Source organism: Rhinoderma darwinii, chromosome 10, assembly GCF_050947455.1.
Source record: "Rhinoderma darwinii isolate aRhiDar2 chromosome 10, aRhiDar2.hap1, whole genome shotgun sequence".
Classification (NCBI taxonomy): domain Eukaryota; kingdom Metazoa; phylum Chordata; class Amphibia; order Anura; family Rhinodermatidae; genus Rhinoderma; species Rhinoderma darwinii.
The window spans coordinates 104,087,599-104,110,563 of NC_134696.1; the positions used below are offsets into that span (position 1 = coordinate 104,087,599).

At 43.0% G+C, this 22,965-nt stretch overlaps 1 protein-coding gene across 1 annotated transcript; it reads left to right on the top strand.

The window, feature by feature from the left end:
• The first annotated feature begins 2,096 nt into the window (after positions 1 to 2,096).
• Positions 2,097 to 21,694, top strand: OTUD3 (OTU deubiquitinase 3). Its single transcript, XM_075840477.1, has 8 exons — positions 2,097 to 2,402; positions 8,301 to 8,449; positions 8,687 to 8,799; positions 9,820 to 9,942; positions 10,809 to 10,925; positions 20,310 to 20,406; positions 20,681 to 20,880; positions 21,163 to 21,694. Exons 1-8 carry the CDS (start codon positions 2,200 to 2,202, stop codon positions 21,337 to 21,339), a joined length of 1,179 nt encoding a protein of 392 aa, XP_075696592.1. The 5' UTR covers positions 2,097 to 2,199; the 3' UTR covers positions 21,340 to 21,694.
• The last annotated feature ends 1,271 nt before the right edge of the window (positions 21,695 to 22,965 follow it).

Here is a 22,965-nt window from a genome sequence, read left to right on the forward strand (position 1 = left end):
GACCACAGATTGTCTGCTCTTGATGTATTTCTGCATTGTGGACTGGTGCTGCCACCTAGTGAACAAATAGTTTGTTGCAGTGATAACCCCAATAGTGCCATAAAGGGTGAATACAAGTCAAATACATAAAAAGAAAAGCAGAACGCAACAAAGGAATCACCTGGTTTGGTTGTGCAAAGGCAACGAGCGTGTGTATGCAGCATCACATCCAAGAAAAACTCTTTATTCAGACCTATGTTTGTTACGCGTTTCAGGGTGTAAGTAGACAATAAGATTGTGCATATCCCCCGACTACATAACAAAAAGTGGTCTGGATCAAGAGTTTGTTCTATATTTGATCGTACAGACTCGAATTTCATAAATTTGGAGCGTGGCCTCATGAGTGCTTTTCTTCCGTTTCACTTCTTCTCTGCCAAAAACAGTGGAGTCACTGTGTACATACATTACTGACCCTGAGTTACATCCTGTATTATACTCCAGAGCTGCACTCACTATTCTGCTGGTGGAGTCACTGTGTACATACATTACATTACTTATCCTGTACTGATCCTGAGTTACATCCTGTATTATACTCCAGAGCTGCCCTCACTATTCTGCTGGGGGAGTCACTGTGTACATACATTGCATTACTTATCCTGTACTGATCCTGAGTTATATCCTGTATTATACTCCAGAGCTGCACTCACTATTCTGCTGGTGGAGTCACTGTGTACATACATTACATTACTTATCCTGTACTGATCCTGAGTTACATCCTGTATTATACTCCAGAGCTGTACTCACTATTCTGCTGGTGGAGTCACTGTGTACATACATTACATTACTTATCCTGTACTGATCCTGAGTTATATCCTGTATTATACTCCAGAGCTGTACTCACTATTCTGCTGGTGGAGTCACTGTGTACATACATTACATTACTTATCCTGTACTGATCCTGAGTTACATCCTGTATTATACTCCAGAGCTGCACTCACTATTCTGCTGGTGGAGTCACTGTATACATACGTACTGATCCTGAGATCCTGAGGTATTATACTCCAGCGCTGCAGTCATATTTCTGCAGCTTCAGAGCTGAAATCTCCCAGTATTCCCTGCTTGTTGAGTGTCTACACAGTGGCTGCTCTGATGGTTTTCATTATGAAAAGTGTTTTTTTCTTCAATGCCAGATACTAACTACATATATGAACAGTACCGTCAAGTGCTTCCTCGAGCACAGCGCTTAAAGTAGCGCTGTGCCCGGAGAGTCATCGGTGACCGGAGGAGCTCCCTCTGCTCCGAACTAATTCTGAAGCAGGGAGCTGATGGTTCCTTGCTTCAGAATTAGTGGATACTCCTTGAGCGGAATTCCAGTTGCCGATGATCTGGCCGGGGATTCCGCTCCTAGAGGAAACCCCTGAGGTCACTGTCCATATATGGACAGTGACATCAGGGCTTCCCTCTAGGAGCGGAATCCCAGGCCCCTGCATGGCTGGGGAATCCGCTCCTAGAGGGAGTCCCAATGGCGCTATCTACAGGCGGGGGCTGGCGCTATCATCGTGGGGGTGTGGCACTATCTACATGGACATTGTGGCACTATATAGGGGCACTATCTACAGGGGACACTGTGGCGCTAGGTACATGGGCACTGTGTCACTATCTACAAGGGCACTGGCACTAGGGGCAGCTAAGGGGGCATTATACTGTATTGGGCAGCTGGGGGCATTATGCTGTATGGGGGAATTTGGGCATTATACTGCATGGGGGCATCTGTATGGGCATTATACTGCATGGGAGAATACATGTGGACATTATACTGTATGGGGGCATCTGTGTTGGCTTTATACTGTATGGGGGCAGCTATGGGAGCATTATACTGTGTGGGCTGAATCGGGTGTGTATGGGCGGGGATTGGAGTCGTGGCTTAAAATAAAAAATTGTCCCTCTTTGTGATTCTTGAAAGTTGGGAGGTCTGCATATCTCTAGCGCTAAGACCCTCCAGGAACATTGATATGTGACTGATATCTGTTATAAGGTGTAAGTGGCCCTTTAAGAGCGGCAGGGAGGACTGACCAGTGAGTACAGCGAGAAGTGTGGGCGTGTCTGGTATGTCTTCTTGCCACTCTATGGTCACTTCTTATCATGTGACCTGTGAATGCCGGAAGTGTCGCCGCCGTTGCCGTTGTGTTCCCGGTTCTCGGAGGTTGGGACGTTAGCGTCATGTCCAGGAAGCAGAGTGTCCGCTCCCGGCCCGGGAAAAAGGCTGAGTTGGAGCGGAAAAGGGACGAGAGGGCAGCGCGGAGAGCTATAGCTAAAGAGCGCAGAAACCGGGCCGGAGAAGACGGAGACAATGAGGAGTTCGTTAGTTTCGCCAACCAACTACTGGTGCTCGGACTCCGTCTGCGGGAAGTGCCGGGAGACGGGTGAGGACCGGGCCGGTGGACCCTATTCCGACATCTTACTACTCCCAGCTCCATCTTGGTACTCTCACACTGTCATAACACTAGAGCCTGAACACTGACCAGCTTCATGCTGGAGCTTTCATAGCCACGTCTAGAACCTCTTTGGGACCCTATGGTAAAACCAGAGACACCTAGAACCTCCGTTATGATGCCATGTTATAACTCATAGGACCGTATCAGCACCTAGAACCTGAGCCCTCCCTCCTCTATTGTCACCAACTCCCAGAATGTAATGTCATCATGGTGTCCAATCCTAGATTAGACCCTTAGCTGTAACATGATCTTGGAAATATCATGATTTGCTAGCAGCATCAGCTCTAACTGTTCTGTATCGTAGCAGCACCTAGAACTTTAGCTCTATCTGTTCAGTATAGAAGCATCACCTAGAACATTAGCTCTATCTGTTCAGTATAGTATCAGTACCTAGAACGTCAGCTCTATCTGTTCAGTATAGTAGCATCACCTGGAACATCAGCTCTAACTGTTCTGTATCGTAGCAGCACCTAGATCGTCAGCTCTATCTGTTCAGTATAGTAGTAGTAGCAGCACCTAGAACGTCAGCTCTATCTGTTCGGTATAGTAGCATCACCTAGAACATCAGCTCTAACTGTTCTGTATCGTAGCAGCACATAGAATGTCAGCTCTCTGTTCAGTATAGTAGCATCACCTAGAACGTCAGCTCTATCTGTTCAGTATAGTAGCATCACCTAGAACGTCAGCTCTATCTGTTCAGTATAGTAGCATCACCTAGAACGTCAGCTCTATCTGTTCTGTATCGTAGCAACACATAGAATGTCAGCTCTCTGTTCAGTATATGAAAAACACTAGAAACAGAAGGAGTCATGCACTATTGTAATACAAATTGCCAGTGGCATAGAAAAATAATTTTTATTGGACAATACAAAATACATAGAGTTAAAAAAGACTACAAATCTGAAGACTGTACACCTCCCAGGTGGTGAGGATGAACCTAAAGGAACCACTTCTTATATTGGCAGTTGCAGGAGGAAAGAGCTTAACTGACAGATAGCAAATACTAACTAGGACCAAGGCAGAAAATACAATAAAGTAGCACTAAGCATAGAAGTCAGGGTATGTAAATATAAGTAAGTACCAACATACATACAGCCGAAGTCACAAAATTAACGAAGGTAAATATTGTGAATGGATTCCAAACTGAGCAAAAAATTTGCTCACAAAGAATCCTCACAAAATAGACAGTCTTCCCAGAATATTATCGCCACAAGAAAGGAGCAAGTGAATATGTAAAACACAGCATAGAGTGTTACTAACCCATATGGTTCCTGTAGTTCAATATCTTCCCGAGTACAGAGAGACCCCGACGCGCGTTTCGCGTGGATGGCTTTTTCAAAAGGGGTATACTAACTTCAACTAAAGCCCTCCACTTTAAATATGCTTGAGTAATCCGATCAGCTGTAAAATTTGACCAATAGGATCTCCCCGGCCGTGCCTGTCAGGCTAAGACACCGCGAGACTCACGCACCTGAGAGCCGAGCTCCCACTGCGCACGCGCGGCTCCGGAAACCACGCATGCGCAGAAGAGAAAAAACGGCAGACAGAGCAAAAGCCAGCGGTGACGCGCCTGACAGGCAGGGCCGGTACAGACACTCATAGAATGAGACACCCAGGGTAAGTTCCAAATTGAAACAGATTTTAATGCTCCGGAAAAATAAATAAAATAAATAAAAAATAATCTGTTGTATACATTTCTAGTGGGACACAATTAAGGAAGACTATGTAATATATCAAAAACCCCGAAGGGGGAAAGGGAATAGTGACAAGTGACAACCATATATGCATTGATAAACAAATACAATATATAATCAAATAAATAAATAAACATTTATCATTTCATAAAAATAAATGAATAAGCTGAAAGTGCACAGGAGTAAATCCCTAATAAACTGACATAATAATATTATGTTATCAGCATACAATGCTGAAAAACAACAACAGTGAAGGACGCCCCCACCGCGAGGAGGGGGATATGTTATAACTGACTAAACAGTGACATTATATGTTTACTCCAAAAAATATATCAATCCTACGACATTTGGATAAAACATACATAAAGTGATTATATATAATAACAGTGAGTGAAAGATAAAAATAAAATAAAAAAATATAAAATAAAAACATAAAATAGTAAAAAATAAAAAATAAAAATAAAAAACATTATTGTAAAGTGTAATAAATTGTCCCACAGCGTATAGAGACGTTTAATACGACTCCAAACAGATCCATACAGCAAAAATTGGAGTCCCGCAAAACTCTTGACAGATGCCTCAAATATCGATCTCAGGTCAGTATAAATGTATATGATCAGACACGGCAAAAGTGGAAGACTAGAAGAGGAAAAATTAAAAATTAATAGACATACAGTATAAAAACACAAAATTTAAAAAAATGGTAGGTGAATTATAGGAAGGACGCAAAGCTAAGTGTCTCATTCAGACCAACAGGGGCCATTGTTCCAAGGGTGACAATCCACTTGCACTCCCTCTGAGCTAACAATTTCTTGACGTCCCCACCTCTGATACCACAAATCACCCTGTCTATCCCCCATGCTTTAAATGATTTTGGATCACCTGCGTGATAGGTTTTAAAATGTTTGGGGATTGTTTTGAGCAGTGTGAGATCTTCAATATCTCTAGCAGCGACTATGTCCATGTGCAGTGCTGGATGCGCTATATAGATGATGTCCTCTTTTTTTGGCAGGGGACGGAGACTGAGCTTATACATTTCATGCAGGGTCTTAATACCAATGATTTGAACATCAAATTGACCTATGTTTTCGATAAACATCGGGTTGAGTTTTTGGACATCAGTATTGAGGTAGATAGCATGGGATGTCTTCAGACTGATGTGTTTCGAAAAAAGACATCCGTTAACTCCTTGTTACATGCCACCTCTGCCCACAGCCAGTCCACGATTGGGGCCGTCCCTATTGGCCAATTTTTGAGAGTGAGGCGCATCTGCTCTTCAGACGGTAACTTTGAGAGGCAATCAAGAGATTTAGAGGAGAGATTCCGAGACAGGGGATATAGCCACAGAAGTATTAAGAAGGGCTACAGAAGGGCAAAAACTACAGATCGTAATTCCATTCTGCACCCACCAGTTAAGAATACCATTAATAAGAGTGAAGATAATAACATCCGTTATATTACCACATACAATAATCAGTGGCAAGCGATGAGAGTGGCGTTGGAAAAACACTGGCCAATTCTGCATTCAGAACCCGCTTTTGTCGATAAATTATCTCTAAAACCACAAATGACGGCACGTAGAAGTATGAATTTAAAAGACATGCTGGTGAAAAGCCACTACGTGCCAAAAGAACTTAATGTATTCTCATCAAGAAACCCTAGACAAGGTTGTTACCCATGCGGCGACTGTGTGGCGTGCACAAATATGGTCCGTACATCTATTTTTTCCTCTATGACTGAGAATAGAGAGTTTAAGATCCGTCACTATATATCTTGCAGCACAACGAATGTCATATATTATGCTACATGCGGCTGCTCGAAGGTATATATTGGTCTGACATCCAGACAATTACGGATCAGAATTAGAGAACATGTGCGCGACATAGTCGCTGCTAGAGATATTGAAGATCTCACACTGCTCAAAACAATCCCCAAACATTTTAAAACCTATCACGCAGGTGATCCAAAATCATTTAAAGCATGGGGGATAGACAGGGTGATTTGTGGTATCAGAGGTGGGGACGTCAAGAAATTGTTAGCTCAGAGGGAGTGCAAGTGGATTGTCACCCTTGGAACAATGGCCCCTGTTGGTCTGAATGAGACACTTAGCTTTGCGTCCTTCCTATAATTCACCTACCATTTTTTTAAATTTTGTGTTTTTATACTGTATGTCTATTAATTTTTAATTTTTCCTCTTCTAGTCTTCCACTTTTGCCGTGTCTGATCATATACATTTATACTGACCTGAGATCGATATTTGAGGCATCTGTCAAGAGTTTTGCGGGACTCCAATTTTTGCTGTATGGATCTGTTTGGAGTCGTATTAAACGTCTCTATACGCTGTGGGACAATTTATTACACTTTACAATAATGTTTTTTATTTTTATTTTTTATTTTTTACTATTTTATGTTTTTATTTTATATTTTTTTATTTTATTTTTATCTTTCACTCACTGTTATTATATATAATCACTTTATGTATGTTTTATCCAAATGTCGTAGGATTGATATATTTTTTGGAGTAAACATATAATGTCACTGTTTAGTCAGTTATAACATATCCCCCTCCTCGCGGTGGGGGCGTCCTTCACTGTTGTTGTTTTTCAGCATTGTATGCTGATAACATAATATTATTATGTCAGTTTATTAGGGATTTACTCCTGTGCACTTTCAGCTTATTCATTTATTTTTATGAAATGATAAATGTTTATTTATTTATTTGATTATATATTGTATTTGTTTATCAATGCATATATGGTTGTCACTTGTCACTATTCCCTTTCCCCCTTCGGGGTTTTTGATATATTACATAGTCTTCCTTAATTGTGTCCCACTAGAAATGTATACAACAGATTATTTTTTATTTATTTTATTTATTTTTCCGGAGCATTAAAATCTGTTTCAATTTGGAACTTACCCTGGGTGTCTCATTCTATGAGTGTCTGTACCGGCCCTGCCTGTCAGGCGCGTCACCGCTGGCTTTTGCTCTGTCTGCCGTTTTTTCTCTTCTGCGCATGCGTGGTTTCCGGAGCCGCGCGTGCGCAGTGGGAGCTCGGCTCTCAGGTGCGTGAGTCTCGCGGTGTCTTAGCCTGACAGGCACGGCCGGGGAGATCCTATTGGTCAAATTTTACAGCTGATCGGATTACTCAAGCATATTTAAAGTGGAGGGCTTTAGTTGAAGTTAGTATACCCCTTTTGAAAAAGCCATCCACGCGAAACGCGCGTCGGGGTCTCTCTGTACTCGGGAAGATATTGAACTACAGGAACCATATGGGTTAGTAACACTCTATGCTGTGTTTTACATATTCACTTGCTCCTTTCTTGTGGCGATAATATTCTGGGAAGACTCTGTCTATTTTGTGAGGATTCTTTGTGAGCAAATTTTTTGCTCAGTTTGGAATCCATTCACAATATTTACCTTCGTTAATTTTGTGACTTCGGCTGTATGTATGTTGGTACTTACTTATATTTACATACCCTGACTTCTATGCTTAGTGCTACTTTATTGTATTTTCTGCCTTGGTCCTAGTTAGTATTTGCTATCTGTCAGTTAAGCTCTTTCCTCCTGCAACTGCCAATATAAGAAGTGGTTCCTTTAGGTTCATCCTCACCACCTGGGAGGTGTACAGTCTTCAGATTTGTAGTCTTTTTTAACTCTATGTATTTTGTATTGTCCAATAAAAATTATTTTTCTATGCCACTGGCAATTTGTATTACAATAGTGCATGACTCCTTCTGTTTCTAGTGTTTTTCATAATTATTTTGGAGTTTCTATTCTGACAAAGGGAGGTTTAAATCCGCACATGCTGGTGACCTAGCCCTCATAACCATTTTCCTGTTGAGACATATGTTTATAAGTACTCTGTTCAGTATAGAAGCATCACCTAGAACGTCAGCTCTATCTGTTCAGTATAGTAGCTGTACCTAGAACGTCAGCTCTATCTGTTCTGTATAGTAGCAGCACCTAGAACCTTAGGTCTGGCCACCACCATGTTTGTGCTATCATACCATCCAGGAAACACCTAGAACTATAGCGATAATTTGTTAGTAATTCTCATCTTAGTGACATCTAGAACATTTAGTCCTTACACCGTTGGTTCCCTCAGTCTTTTCTCTCTCTCTCTCTCTGCAGTAATTGTTTGTTCCGCGCTCTGGGGGATCAGCTGGAAGGACATTCCCAGAGTCACCTGAAGCACCGGCAGGAAACGGTGGATTACATGAGGAAGCATCGCAGCGATTTTGAGCCCTTTGTAGAGGACGACGTTCCGTTTGACAGACACGGTGAGAGTCTCCATCATCGCAGCAGAACATCAACCTCGCTCCTCTATCACTGAGGCTGCTCCTCATCATCGTTTTTTCTCATTGCTCCTCTTCTCCTTCCTCTTCCATGGCTCCGCCTCCTTCTAATAGGGCTCCGCCTCTTTCCATGGCTCCACCTTTTTTGTACCTCGTTGCGCCTTTCTCATTGCTCTCACCCTCTTATTGCCCCGGCCTCACAATCTTACGATTTCCTTATAGTGGAGAACCTGGCGCAGGCTGGTACCTTCGCCGGTAACGATGCGATCGTGGCATTTGCACGCAGCAACCAAGTGAACGTCGTCATTCACCAGCTGAATAATCCTCTGTGGCAGGTAACGAGTCTCCGCTCAAAAAATTAAAATTTGATCTCCTCTGATTTCTCCTCCTCTTCTGTCATACACAATTTAACCAATCTCTTCTCCTGGAAAAGCTGGGTGACCTCCTGAATGATTGTTCCTCTGGAGTTGTGACCCTGCTTTCTCCGAGACCAAGCTAATACATCATCTACCCGTGTATTTCCTTAAAATTTGTCAGATTTGCCACTCAGGATTGTTGGAAAGTTGGGTCACTACCTGCTTTGGGAGCTGTGGCCATACTGGATATCACCCGACTGTGTCAGAAACACATTTTTATTCTGCCATTTCTTCATTATATCAGTTTCCGGGAAAGCTGGGTAACAAAATGCTGGTCACACATCTTCCCTGCAGTCCTGAAAGGCAAAGGTGTCTATTTTTACATTAATTTGCTGCTCTCTTATGTGCAGATTTGCCATTCAGGGCAGTGGAAAAGCTGGGTGACTGCTCCACTATAATAGAGGACATGTTGTCACCCTGCGTTACCAGATACATTTACCTCATCCGTTTTATATCTGTTTCTGGGAAAGCAGGGTGATAACCAATATAGCCTCTTCCGGCTCCTGCTGGGATAGGGGGGTTGTCCGCCAGCTTTCCTGCAGCCCTGAAGGACAAAACAGCACATAAGGCAGCAGGGGTTGTATCTCTGAAGATTTGCTTTTCAGGACTGTAGGAAAGCTGGGTGACCAACCATATGGGAACTGTAATTCGGCGGCCATATTGGTTGTCACCCAGCTTTTCAACAGAAGAGGGCGACAACCTGGGATTCTTTTAGGGGACAATACGGCAGATGAGGCTCGGACGGGAGTTGGTTAATTGCGCCCGATTAATAAGTGACCGGCGCGGTTGGCGTTTCTCTGGCAGACGTCTCCTCCAGCTGGCACGTCTCATGGCCGTTTGACTTGTTGGCATCGAATGTTCTGCCAAGACAAACACAAGGATTACGGGGGAAATGCCAAGTGCGCCGCGTTCTGAGGAATTTCCGCTCTGTCCACACAGATCCGAGGCTCCGACAAGGTCAGCGCGAGGGAGCTGCACATCGCCTATCGCTACGGAGATCACTACGACAGTGTCCGCTCCATCCACGACAATGCGGAGACGCCGGCCAATCTGCAGACAGAGGTGACCGACACAAGAAGAAACATTGTATCACTGGAGACGTCAACACACGTGACATTGTATCTACATGTATCCAAACACGACCACCCCCCTATATGCGATGTGACCTTTATCTCTGCTAATCCCCACTTCCTGGTTCACGAATAGAAGGCCAGGACGACAGTAAAGACTGACACTGTCACAAGCAGATCCATAGCAGAGACTGTGCAGATTTATATGCCATTCAGGGTCTCTGGAAAGCTTGGTGATGACCACTGTAGATATTGCATGGGCTGCTGTTTGTCGTGGTCATCGAGTAACTTTGTAAAGCGACTAAGAAGAGGCTTAATTCTCTACAGATTATGTGGAATATGTTTTTAAGGCAGGGACCTTTAAATTAGGGCACCCAAACACCCCACATCACCCCCTCTGTCTAAAAAATAATAAATAGCATTATATAATATATAGAAACCATCAGCAAGTAGCTATTATTATTTCTTTATGGTGAGCAAATATAAAACTCAGCATCTCTGTAATATCTTCCTGGCATATTTGTCAGGTTTATTCCAGGAAGGGTAGGAAATTCCATTGGAAACAGTCAACAAGCTGCTGTTGACAGACCTGGTATTTAGTACTGGGCGTGTATAATGGTGAATGGCTCCGTAACACATGACGCAGAGGTCCTCTAATGCGGCATCTGATAGGTAAAGGGATTGTGAATGTGAATGTTCATTATCCAAATCCCTGCAGTATATGATCTGTCCGCATCGGTTCACCTACTTGCTGATGGTTTCCAGGCACCAACTTTAGAGAGACAGAATAACGAAGACGATTCCTCCGGCCTTCCTTATTACTTCTGATCTCCGCTTGTAATTTTCTTCCATGTGCAGATGCTTTCCAAAGATGTTTCCAACCGGAAGGGAAAGCTGAAGTCTAATGTATCCGAGGAGCGGCTAGAACGGCGAGGAGACGCGGTGCAAAAAGTGCGGAACGCCACCGGCTGCGCGGTAAGACACTGATCACACTCCACAAGCGGCCGCCGTGGCATTATGCCCGTTATAGTCCAAAACACGGAATCACGAGTCCTGTCACCTGAACAGAGAAGAATGGCGCAAAGTACCGCACGTGATTAAACAGGAATCACACGCAGACGCTCCACCCGTCATGAGATCTGATAATATATAATGTACAGTCTATATGTGACTATGGGGAGCGCAATATAAAGGGACATTACACCGGTAGCTCATCAGTTTACTGTAAGATTAATAGAATGTATTGCTCCCTGTTATCAGCCATTAAAGGCAGGAAGTGTAATATCCTCCCCTCCCCCATGATCACTACTTTACGTCACATATCTCCAATGCCGAGAATCTGTAGAGACATTACATCATATATGTGACTGATATCAGCCGCTCCTCTTATATCACTCCAGCACTATTATATCCTCCAGAGACATTACATCATATGTGACTGATATCAGCCGCGCCTCTTATAACACTCCAGTACTATTATATCCTCCAGAGACATTACATCATATGTGTGACTGATATCAGCCGCTCCTCTTATATCACTCCAGTACTATTATATCCTCCAGAGACATTACATCATATGTGTGACTGATATCAGCCGCTCCTCTTATAACACTCCAGTACTATTATATCCTCCAGAGACATTACATCATATGTGACTGATATCAGCCGCTCCTCTTATAACACTCCAGTACTATTATATCCTCCAGAGACATTACATCATATATGTGACTGATATCAGCTGCTCCTCTTATAACACTCCAGCACTATTATATCCTCCAGAGACATTACATCATATGTGTGACTGATATCAGCCGCTCTTCTTATATCACTCCAGCACTATTATATCCTCCAGAGACATTACATCATATGTGTGACTGATATCAGCCGCTCCTCTTATATCACTCCAGCACTATTATATCCTCCAGAGACATTACATCATATGTGTGACTGATATCAGCCGCTCCTCTTATAACACTCCAGCACTATTATATCCTCCAGAGACATTACATCATATGTGTGACTGATATCAGCCGCTCCTCTTATATCACTCCATTACTATTATATCCTCCAGAGACATTACATCATATGTGTGACTGATATCAGCCGCTCCTCTTATATCACTCCAGCACTATTATATCCTCCAGAGACATTACATCATATGTGTGACTGATATCAGCCGCTCCTCTTATATCACTCCAGTACTATTATATCCTCCAGACATTACATCATGTGTGACTGATATCAGCCGCTCCTCTTATATCACTCCAGCACTATTATATCCTCCAGAGACATTACATCATATGTGTGACTGATATCAGCCGCTCCTCTTATATCACTCCATTACTATTATATCCTCCAGAGACATTACATCATATGTGTGACTGATATCAGCCGCTCCTCTTATATCACTCCAGCACTATTATATCCTCCAGAGACATTACATCATATGTGTGACTGATATCAGCCGCTCCTCTTATATCACTCCAGTACTATTATATCCTCCAGAGACATTACATCATATATGTGACTGATATCAGCCGCTCCTCATATATCACTCCAGCACTATTATATCCTCCAGACATTACATCATATGTGACTGATATCAGCCGCTCCTCTTATATCACTCCAGCACTATTATATCCTCCAGAGACATTACATCATATGTGTGACTGATATCAGCCGCTCCTCTTATATCACTCCATTACTATTATATCCTCCAGAGACATTACATCATATGTGTGACTGATATCAGCCGCTCCTCATATATCACTCCAGTACTATTATATCCTCCAGAGACATTACATCATATATGTGACTGATATCAGCCGCTCCTCATATATCACTCCAGCACTATTATATCCTCCAGACATTACATCATATGTGACTGATATCAGCCGCTCCTCTTATATCACTCCAGCACTATTATATCCTCCAGAGACATTACATCATATGTGTGACTGATATCAGCCGCTCCTCTTATATCACTCCAGCACTATTATATCCTCCAGAGACATTACATCATATGTGTGACTGATATCAGCCGCTCCTCTTATATCACTCCAGTACTATTATATCCTCCAGAGACATTACATCATATGTGTGACTGATATCAGCCGCTCCTCTTATATCACTCCAGCACTATTATATCCTCCAGAGACATTACATCATATGTGTGACTGATATCAGCCGCTCCTCTTATATCACTCCAGTACTATTATATCCTCCAGAGACATTACATCATATGTGTGACTGATATCAGCCGCTCCTCTTATATCACTCCATCACTATTATATCCTCCAGACATTACATCATGTGACTGATATCAGCCGCTCCTCTTATATCACCCCAGCACTATTATATCCTCCAGAGACATTACATCATATGTGACTGATATCAGCCGCTCTTCTTATATCACTCCAGCACTATTATATCCTCCAGAGACATTACATCATATGTGTGACTGATATCAGCCGCTCTTCTTATATCACTCCAGCACTATTATATCCTCCAGAGACATTACATCATATGTGTGACTGATATCAGCCGCTCCTCTTATATCACTCCAGCACTATTATATCCTCCAGAGACATTACATCATACGTGACTGATATCAGCTGCTCCTCTTATATCACTCCAGCACTATTATATCCTCCAGAGACATTACATCATATGTGTGACTGATATCAGCCGCTCTTCTTATATCACTCCAGTACTATTATATCCTCCAGAGACATTATATCATATGTGTGACTGATATCAGCCGCTCCTCTTATATCACTCCAGTACTATTATATCCTCCAGAGACATTACATCATATGTGTGACTGATATCAGCCGCTCCTCTTATATCACTCCAGTACTATTATATCCTCCAGAGACATTACATCATATGTGTGACTGATATCAGCCGCTCCTCTTATATCACTCCAGCACTATTATATCCTCCAGAGACATTACATCATATGTGTGACTGATATCAGCCGCTCCTCTTATATCACTCCAGCACTATTATATCCTCCAGAGACATTACATCATATGTGACTGATATCAGCCGCTCCTCTTATATCACTCCAGCACTATTATATCCTCCAGAGACATTACATCATATGTTACTGATATCAGCCGCTCCTCTTATAACACTCCAGTAATATTATATCCTCCAGAGACATTACATCATATATGTGACTGATATCAGCCGCTCCTCTTATATCACTCCAGTACTATTATATCCTCCAGAGACATTACATCATGTGTGACTGATATCAGCCGCTCCTCTTATATCACTCCAGTACTATTATATCCTCCAGAGACATTACATCATATGTGACTGATATCAGCCGCTCCTCTTATATCACTCCAGTACTATTATATCCTCCAGAGACATTACATCATATGTGACTGATATCAGCCGCTCCTCTTATATCACTCCAGTACTATTATATCCTCCAGAGACATTACATCATATGTGTGACTGATATCAGCCGCTCCTCTTATATCACTCCAGCACTATTATATCCTCCAGAGACATTACATCATACATGTGACTGATATCAGCCGCTCCTCTTATAACACTCCAGCACTATTATATCCTCCAGAGACATTACATCATATGTGTGACTGATATCAGCCGCTCCTCTTATATCACTCCAGTACTATTATATCCTCCAGAGACATTACATCATATGTGTGACTGATATCAGCCGCTCCTCTTATATCACTCCAGTACTATTATATCCCCCAGAGACATTACATCATATGTGACTGATATCAGCCGCTCCTCTTATATCACTCCAGCACTATTATATCCTCCAGAGACATTACATCACATGTGTGACTGATATCAGCCGCTCCTCTTATATCACTCCAGTACTATTATATCCTCCAGACATTACATCATGTGACTGATATCAGCCGCTCCTCTTATATCACTCCAGCACTATTATATCCTCCAGAGACATTACATCATATGTGTGACTGATATCAGCCGCTCCTCTTATATCACTCCAGCACTATTATATCCTCCAGAGACATTACATCATATGTGACTGATATCAGCCGCTCCTCTTATATCACTCCAGTACTATTATATCCTCCAGAGACATTACATCATATGTGACTGATATCAGCCGCTCCTCTTATATCACTCCAGCACTATTATATCCTCCAGAGACATTACATCATATGTGTGACTGATATCAGCCGCTCCTCTTATATCACTCCAGTACTATTATATCCTCCAGAGACATTACATCATATGTGTGACTGATATCAGCCGCTCCTCTTATATCACTCCAGTACTATTATATCCTCCAGAGACATTACATCATATATGTGACTGATATCAGCCGCTCCTCTTATATCACTCCAGCACTATTATATCCTCCAGAGACATTACATCATATGTGTGACTGATATCAGCCGCTCCTCTTATATCACTCCAGTACTATTATATCCTCCAGAGACATTACATCATATGTGTGACTGATATCAGCCGCTCCTCTTATATCACTCCAGCACTATTATATCCTCCAGAGACATTACATCATATGTGTGACTGATATCAGCCGCTCCTCTTATAACACTCCAGTACTATTATATCCTCCAGAGACATTACATCATATGTGTGACTGATATCAGCCGCTCCTCTTATATCACTCCAGCACTATTATATCCTCCAGAGACATTACATCATATGTGTGACTGATATCAGCCGCTCCTCTTATATCACTCCAGTACTATTATATCCTCCAGAGACATTACATCATATGTGTGACTGATATCAGCCGCTCCTCTTATATCACTCCAGTACTATTATATCCTCCAGAGACATTACATCATATGTGTGACTGATATCAGCCGCTCCTCTTATATCACTCCAGTACTATTATATCCTCCAGAGACATTACATCATATGTGTGACTGATATCAGCCGCTCCTCTTATATCACTCCAGTACTATTATATCCTCCAGAGACATTACATCATATGTGTGACTGATATCAGCCGCTCCTCTTATATCACTCCAGTACTATTATATCCTCCAGAGACATTACATCATATGTGTGACTGATATCAGCCGCTCCTCTTATATCACTCCAGTACTATTATATCCTCCAGAGACATTACATCATATGTGTGACTGATATCAGCCGCTCCTCTTATATCACTCCAGTACTATTATATCCTCCAGAGACATTACATCATGTGTGACTGATATCAGCCGCTCCTCTTATATCACTCCATATATACAGAGGAAGGACCCTTGTAGTTGGTGGGCATATGTTTACATTGAAAAAATTGATTTGCCTGCCGGCAAAAGAAGCCCTGTTTTCCAACTCACAAGATTGAAAATAGAAAATAAAAAATATATTTATTGGGTTTATGCAACAAGAACAAACTACATAGATGTTAAAACAAGGTCCAATGCTGACTACAAATCGGCACAGTGCAGAGTATAAGGAGCCTGGAGTCAACGGCTGCAGCACGTTGCACTCAGCCCACAATTAGATTAGAGGAGTCAGCAGGACAATCTGGGGGAGATATATCGATGATATTCTCCTCCTATGGGATGGTGACCTTAACACCTTTCATGACTTCATGCATGCACTTAATCTTAATCACATTGGCATGAAATTCACTCATGTTATTCACGAAAAAGAAATCACTTTTTTGGACCTCAAAATCTCCTTGGACCCTGTTGGTGGTGTCCATACTGACATCTCACGCAAATCTACGGCGACCAATAGCCTTTTACATTGGGATAGCTACCACCCCCCTGCTCTTAAAAAAGGAATACCTATCGGACAATATCTTCGTGCTAAACGTAATTGTTCCGATGAGGAGGCTTTTGAACGAGAGTGCAATGGCCTATTTATTAAATTCCTAGCACGGGGCTATCCTAGGAAATGGCTACACAAAGCCTATGCCAGAGCTAGAGCCACTAATAGAACTGATTTACTTTCTGAACACAAATCCGCGAGTATACAACACACTACTGCCGCTACTGGGTCCTGTGGAACTGCCAGTGTCAGATGTATTGGCACTTTTGATACGGGCTCCCAACAGGTTCGTAGTATTCTTGAACGCCATTGGCCAATCCTCTTGTCCGACCCTGACCTCCTGGGATTTGTACCTTCTGTCCCTACCATCACTTACCGCAGAGGTAGGAATCTGCGTGACTACTTGGTGCATAGTCATCACACTGGACCATCCACTGTCTCCAAAAACTGGCTCAAGACATCGGTCATAGGCTCTCATCCATGTGGCCGCTGTTCCTTCTGTCACCTAATGCCTACCACCAAACAGTTCACTAATCCCATTGATAATAGAACTTATCAGGTTAGACAATTCATTAATTGTCGGAGTAAGGGAGTTGTATATATCGCCAAATGTTCCTGTCCCAAGTTTTATGTGGGCAAGACCATACAGGAGCTGAGGAGGAGAATATCCAAACACCTCAGCACCATTAATAATAGAGAGGATACACCTCTATCTAGACATATACGTTATGTTCATGATGGAGATATCAGTTCGTTGCAGTTTTGGGGCATCGTACAGGTTAAACTTGGCCCAAGAGCGGGTAATTTGGACCGCAAGCTGCTCCAGGAGGAGGCGCGTTGGATCCATCGCATGGGCTCTCTTAGCCCAGGAGGTCTTAATGAGGGCTTCACTTATGCCGCGTTTCTATGAAAACATATGCGCTTATCACGTTACGAATCTAGGCCACTGGCCACTAAAATGGCACTTTTTGCCTATGTACTACGTATGATCACTAGATATCTTGGTACCTGTTTCTTATAAAACAGGACCCTTTTTGAACCAAACATTTATCCTACTCTTTGTACATTAATTCTACTAATTGATCTATGTACTTTAGTTTGTAGGCAACAACTACTCCTACATAATTTTAGCTTTATGTTTAGGAACTGACATAGTCGTGTCTATGCCATCTTTATTAGACCCTCTAGCTACAGAGTAATATAGTTGCTCCATCCGCTCCCAAAAATCGCCACTACACACGCTGGCAGGCTACTAATATAGCTCCTTGGCATATTTGATCTCCTTACACTGTCTCTGGGTGCAGGCCTGGTTTTGGCGTGCATTCATTCACAGTGACGTTTATATCTTATCCCTATGCAAGTGTGCGCCTGCTGTGATCTTGCTGGCTGTTATGAGTGATCGGCAATTGTGATATGGGACGTCCACTACTCAATTGGGGGCTCGACTGTTGCCCCCTCTCTGATTGGCCATTATCACTATGACAGTAATTCCACTGTGACAGCCGCTGAAATGTGGGATTTTTTCTCTATCACCTCTACTCTTGCTGCTGCGCAAGCGCGTCAATAGCAAGTCATTGTTAGTAACTTACCTGTTTTCACTTCAATGCGCCTGTGCGCTCTATTCTATCCACATTGGCTAGTTGAATTAGTCAGCCATTGGTGGTGTGGGATGTCCATCATCTATCAGAGGGCTTGTCCCCTGCCCTGTCTCTGATTGGCCGGTGGCCAATCAGGGGAACACGTGGAGCAACTCCATGATACATTTAAACACTGACTTTTCGCCGCGCGCTGTCAGTAGCCCCGATACCCCTGAAGACGCTACATCGTAGCGAAACATGTCGGGGGGGCTTCCTTCCTTGTTTTAAATACTTGTCCTGCTGACTCCTCTAATCTAATTGTGGGCTGAGTGCAACGTGCTGCAGCCGTTGACTCCAGGCTCCTTATACTCTGCACTGTGCCGATTTGTAGTCAGCATTGGACCTTGTTTTAACATCTATGTAGTTTGTTCTTGTTGCATAAACCCAATAAATATATTTTTTATTTTCTATTTTCAATCTTGTGAGTTGGAAAACAGGGCTTCTTTTGCCGGCAGGCAAATCAATTTTTTCTTATATCACTCCAGCACTATTATATCCTCCAGAGACATTACATCATATGTGTGACTGATATCAGCCGCTCCTCTTATAACACTCCAGTACTATTATATCCTCCAGAGACATTACATCATATATGTGACTGATATCAGCCGCTCCTCTTATAACACTCCAGTACTATTATATCCTCCAGAGACATTACATCATATGTGACTGATATCAGCCGCTCCTCTTATATCACTCCAGCACTATTATATCCTCCAGACATTACATCATATGTGTGACTGATATCAGCCGCTCCTCTTATATCACTCCAGCACTATTATATCCTCCAGAGACATTACATCATATATGTGACTGATATCAGCCGCTCCTCTTATAACACTCCAGTACTATTATATCCTCCAGAGACATTACATCATATGTGTGACTGATATCAGCCGCTCCTCTTATAACACTCCAGCACTATTATATCCTCCAGACATTACATCATATGTGTGACTGATATCAGCCGCTCCTCTTATATCACTCCAGCACTATTATATCCTCCAGAGACATTACATCATATATGTGACTGATATCAGCCGCTCCTCTTATATCACTCCAGTACTATTATATCCTCCAGAGACATTACATCATATGTGACTGATATCAGCCGCTCCTCTTATATCACTCCAGTACTATTATATCCTCCAGACATTACATCATGTGTGACTGATATCAGCCGCTCCTCTTATAACACTCCAGTACTATTATATCCTCCAGAGACATTACATTATATGTGACTGATATCAGCCGCTCCTCTTATATCACTCCAGCACTATTATATCCTCCAGAGACATTATATCATATGTGTGACTGATATCAGCCGCTCCTCTTATATCACTCCAGTACTATTATATCCTCCAGAGACATTACATCATATGTGACTGATATCAGCCGCTCCTCTTATAACACTCCAGCACTATTATATCCTCCAGAGACATTACATCATATGTGACTGATATCAGCCGCTCCTCTTATATCACTCCAGTACTATTATATCCTCCAGAGACATTACATCATATGTGTGACTAATATCAGCCGCTCCTCTTACATCACTCCAGTACTATTATATCCTCCAGAGACATTACATCATATGTGACTGATATCAGCCGCTCCTCTTATATCACTCCAGTACTATTATATCCTCCAGAGACATTACATCATACGTGTGACTGATATCAGCCGCTCCTCTTATATCACTCCAGCACTATTATATCCTCCAGAGACATTACATCATATGTGACTGATATCAGCCGCTCCTCTTATATCACTCCAGCACTATTATATCCTCCAGACATTACATCATGTGACTGATATCAGCCGCTCCGCTTTTAATGCTGCTGACCTTTTATCAAGGTTCAGGACTGCGTTACTGGCCCTTTAAATAAAGGCAACCTCTGCTTCCAGGTCTTTCTCCTGTTAACCGCACGCTGTTTGTACACAGGACGCCCGCCTCATCCTGCAGAGTTTAGAAGCCGAGAGCTACGACATCGAGTCGACTATTCAAGTCGTTCTGCAGATCGAGGAGCTGAAGCTGATAAGTGAGTGCGTCCCCCTGATAACCCCTAAAAACCCCGGAGTAGAACAGGCAGGAAAGAAATGTAAAGCCGGTTACAGGTGTGCAGGTGATTTTGGCAGAGGTGACCGGTGATAGTTTGTTACAATGTATCAGTGTAGGTAAAGACGGGGGGTGGGGGGGTCGCTATACATTCCATACAGCGGAGGATCGTCCGTTAGCAGGGTCAGGCTTGACTTTGTGGACTCCTGGGTCCTAGAGCCCTGTCCCGTTTACCTTGACGTCTATTCTCCTCTCAGGTGACGCGGACTGTATAGCTGAGGGAAGCGACTGCTCGTACTCCTCCGCAACCTGGGAGCCTAATGACTGCCAAGAACTAGACGTCCAGAGAAGACCCCAGACCCCGCAGCAGGAATCCGCTGAGCACAGGAAGCCGAGCCGGCAGACTAGACCTGGGGGGGACACGCAGGAGCAGAACAAGAAAAACAGCAGCCAGAAGGTGAACGCGTCCTCCGTATTTATCTCGCGTGCAGCCGAATACCAAGCAGGAACAATGCGGATGTAGTTGACGTTCAGGGTTTGTGGAAATCTGGGTTTTACGGTTGTCTCCGACTCCTGAACGGCTTTTTTTGTTGTTGTTTTTTGCTTTTTTTCTTAAAGGGGAAGTGTTCTTTTAGATGCGTTACTTATTATACAGCCTGAACCATTCTAGGAATACGGTGGTGTCAGCGGTTTAATATTTTATTTTCTCACCCCCTTCTGTATTAATGGACTATTCCAGATAAGCAATAAGCAGAGGAAAGAGCAGCAGCGACTGGAGAAAAAGAAACGGCAGGAGGACCGACACCGGCAGAAGGTGCAGGAGCTGCGGAGCAATAACGCGGACAATAACCGGCAGGAGGAGGCGGACGCTTCCGGCGTGACCGTGGTGAAGGCGTTCTCCACCCTCAACATTTGACGCTCTCCCCTCCTTATCCTACGAGTTGCGGGCGGAGCAATCCAAAGCCACGTCATCCCCTCCCCCAAAAAAACTTTAAAAAAAAAAGACTTCTCCCCACCCCGCAGTGCCTTGTCTCTGCTCACCTGGCGTTCTCCGGGAGATGGGCAGCAATTGTGGTGCATGCTGGGAGTGGTCACCGCCAAATCCGGTTACCTAGAGCAAATGTTAGGCGATGTGTAGAACTACAAGTCCCAGCAGGTGATGTCAGTCGCAGGCAATGGACTATTCCACTGTAGGGGGGGCTGGAGAGTTAATGGTTGGACAAATTGTACTTAAAAAGTTATATTTTTAAATAAAAACTAAAACGTGAGAATGAAGGGGAAATCTTTACTGATCGATGCAGAACCACCGATGCCCGTTCTTAAAGGGACAGTACACCTGCAGTCTGTCTCTGTGTTCAATCCATTGCTCTCTGGTATCGGCCATATTCGGCTCGGGAGGCGCTTGAAGGACACGTGATGAAGGAATCGTCAATGATTGCCAAACACGTAATATCGACCTTAAAGTGAACCATCGTTTTAGAGCATAACTTAAAGAGCGCGGTCCCTGCTCCTGACACGTCTGTTTTAGTAAATACTTTTATTCTCCTTGAAATAACCATTCTGGAGCATTTTTACTTAGAACTCTACGTTGTGCCGATCCTCTGTTATTCCTCCTAGAAATTTCAGAATAAACTGATAACTCAGTGTTACCTATTGGTGGGTGTGTCCCTACGCACACTGACCAATCAGCTGACAGAGTGGGACTGTAGGGACGCTCCTCTCTGTCAAGGGAATGGTGACAACCAAGTTGTCAATTTATTCATACATTTCTAGGAGGGATAACAGAGGAACGGCACAATGGAGAATTCGAAGTTCATGTGTTCCAGAATTGTTACATTGGAATATAAGTATTTACTAAAACAGACGTGTCAGGAGAAGAGAAAAAACGCAGCGAACGGCTGAATTGTCTTTTGACGCGTTTTATACCAAAAACCGTCCGCAATTTATCCTTTTGCCTGTTGAAGAAATAGGTAAAAAAAACTCATCAAAAACGCCTGTGGTGCACGACGACTAAAAAAAAAAAAAAACGGAGCTGATTTTTCCAGGCAGAATTTTCTGCCTGCATAAAACTCAGTGTGAACGTACACAAAGTTGCAGAATTTTTGCACAGAATCCGCAGCGTATCCTGCCCGTCAGATTATACCGTGAGTTCACACGCCGCAGATTTTCATTGCGGATTTTACGACAAATATGCGATGTGTGAACTCGGCCTTATCGCTCCCAGGGACGATGCAAAAGACAAAATCATGAGAAAAACTGTGTTTCGTTCAAATGGAGCGTTTTTTATGCCGCAGTTTTAAATAAAATAAACGCACGTTAAAAAAACGCAGCGTGAAAAGGAGCATGTCCCTTCTTGAGCCATTTTTGAAGCGATTTTACATTGTGTCAATAGAAAAAAATTAGGTCAGAGACGGAAACGCCTGAAGAAAGAGCTTGTCGCTTTTTCTGGGCGTGGTTTCCACGTCAAAGACGGCGCCAAAAGACTGTGTGAATTGGTTCTAAGAGGTTATTCCGGTTGAAGAAATGTTATGTTATTTTTTTG

Coding starts and splice junctions, on each gene's coding strand:
- OTUD3 (XM_075840477.1), top strand. CDS start 2,200: ATGTCCAGGAAGCAGAGTGTCCGCTCCCGGCCCGGGAAAAAGGCTGAG. Junction 2,403..8,300: donor CGGGAAGTGCCGGGAGACGG/GTGAGGACCGGG, acceptor CTCTCTCTGCAG/TAATTGTTTGTTCCGCGCTC. Junction 8,450..8,686: donor CGTTCCGTTTGACAGACACG/GTGAGAGTCTCC, acceptor ATTTCCTTATAG/TGGAGAACCTGGCGCAGGCT.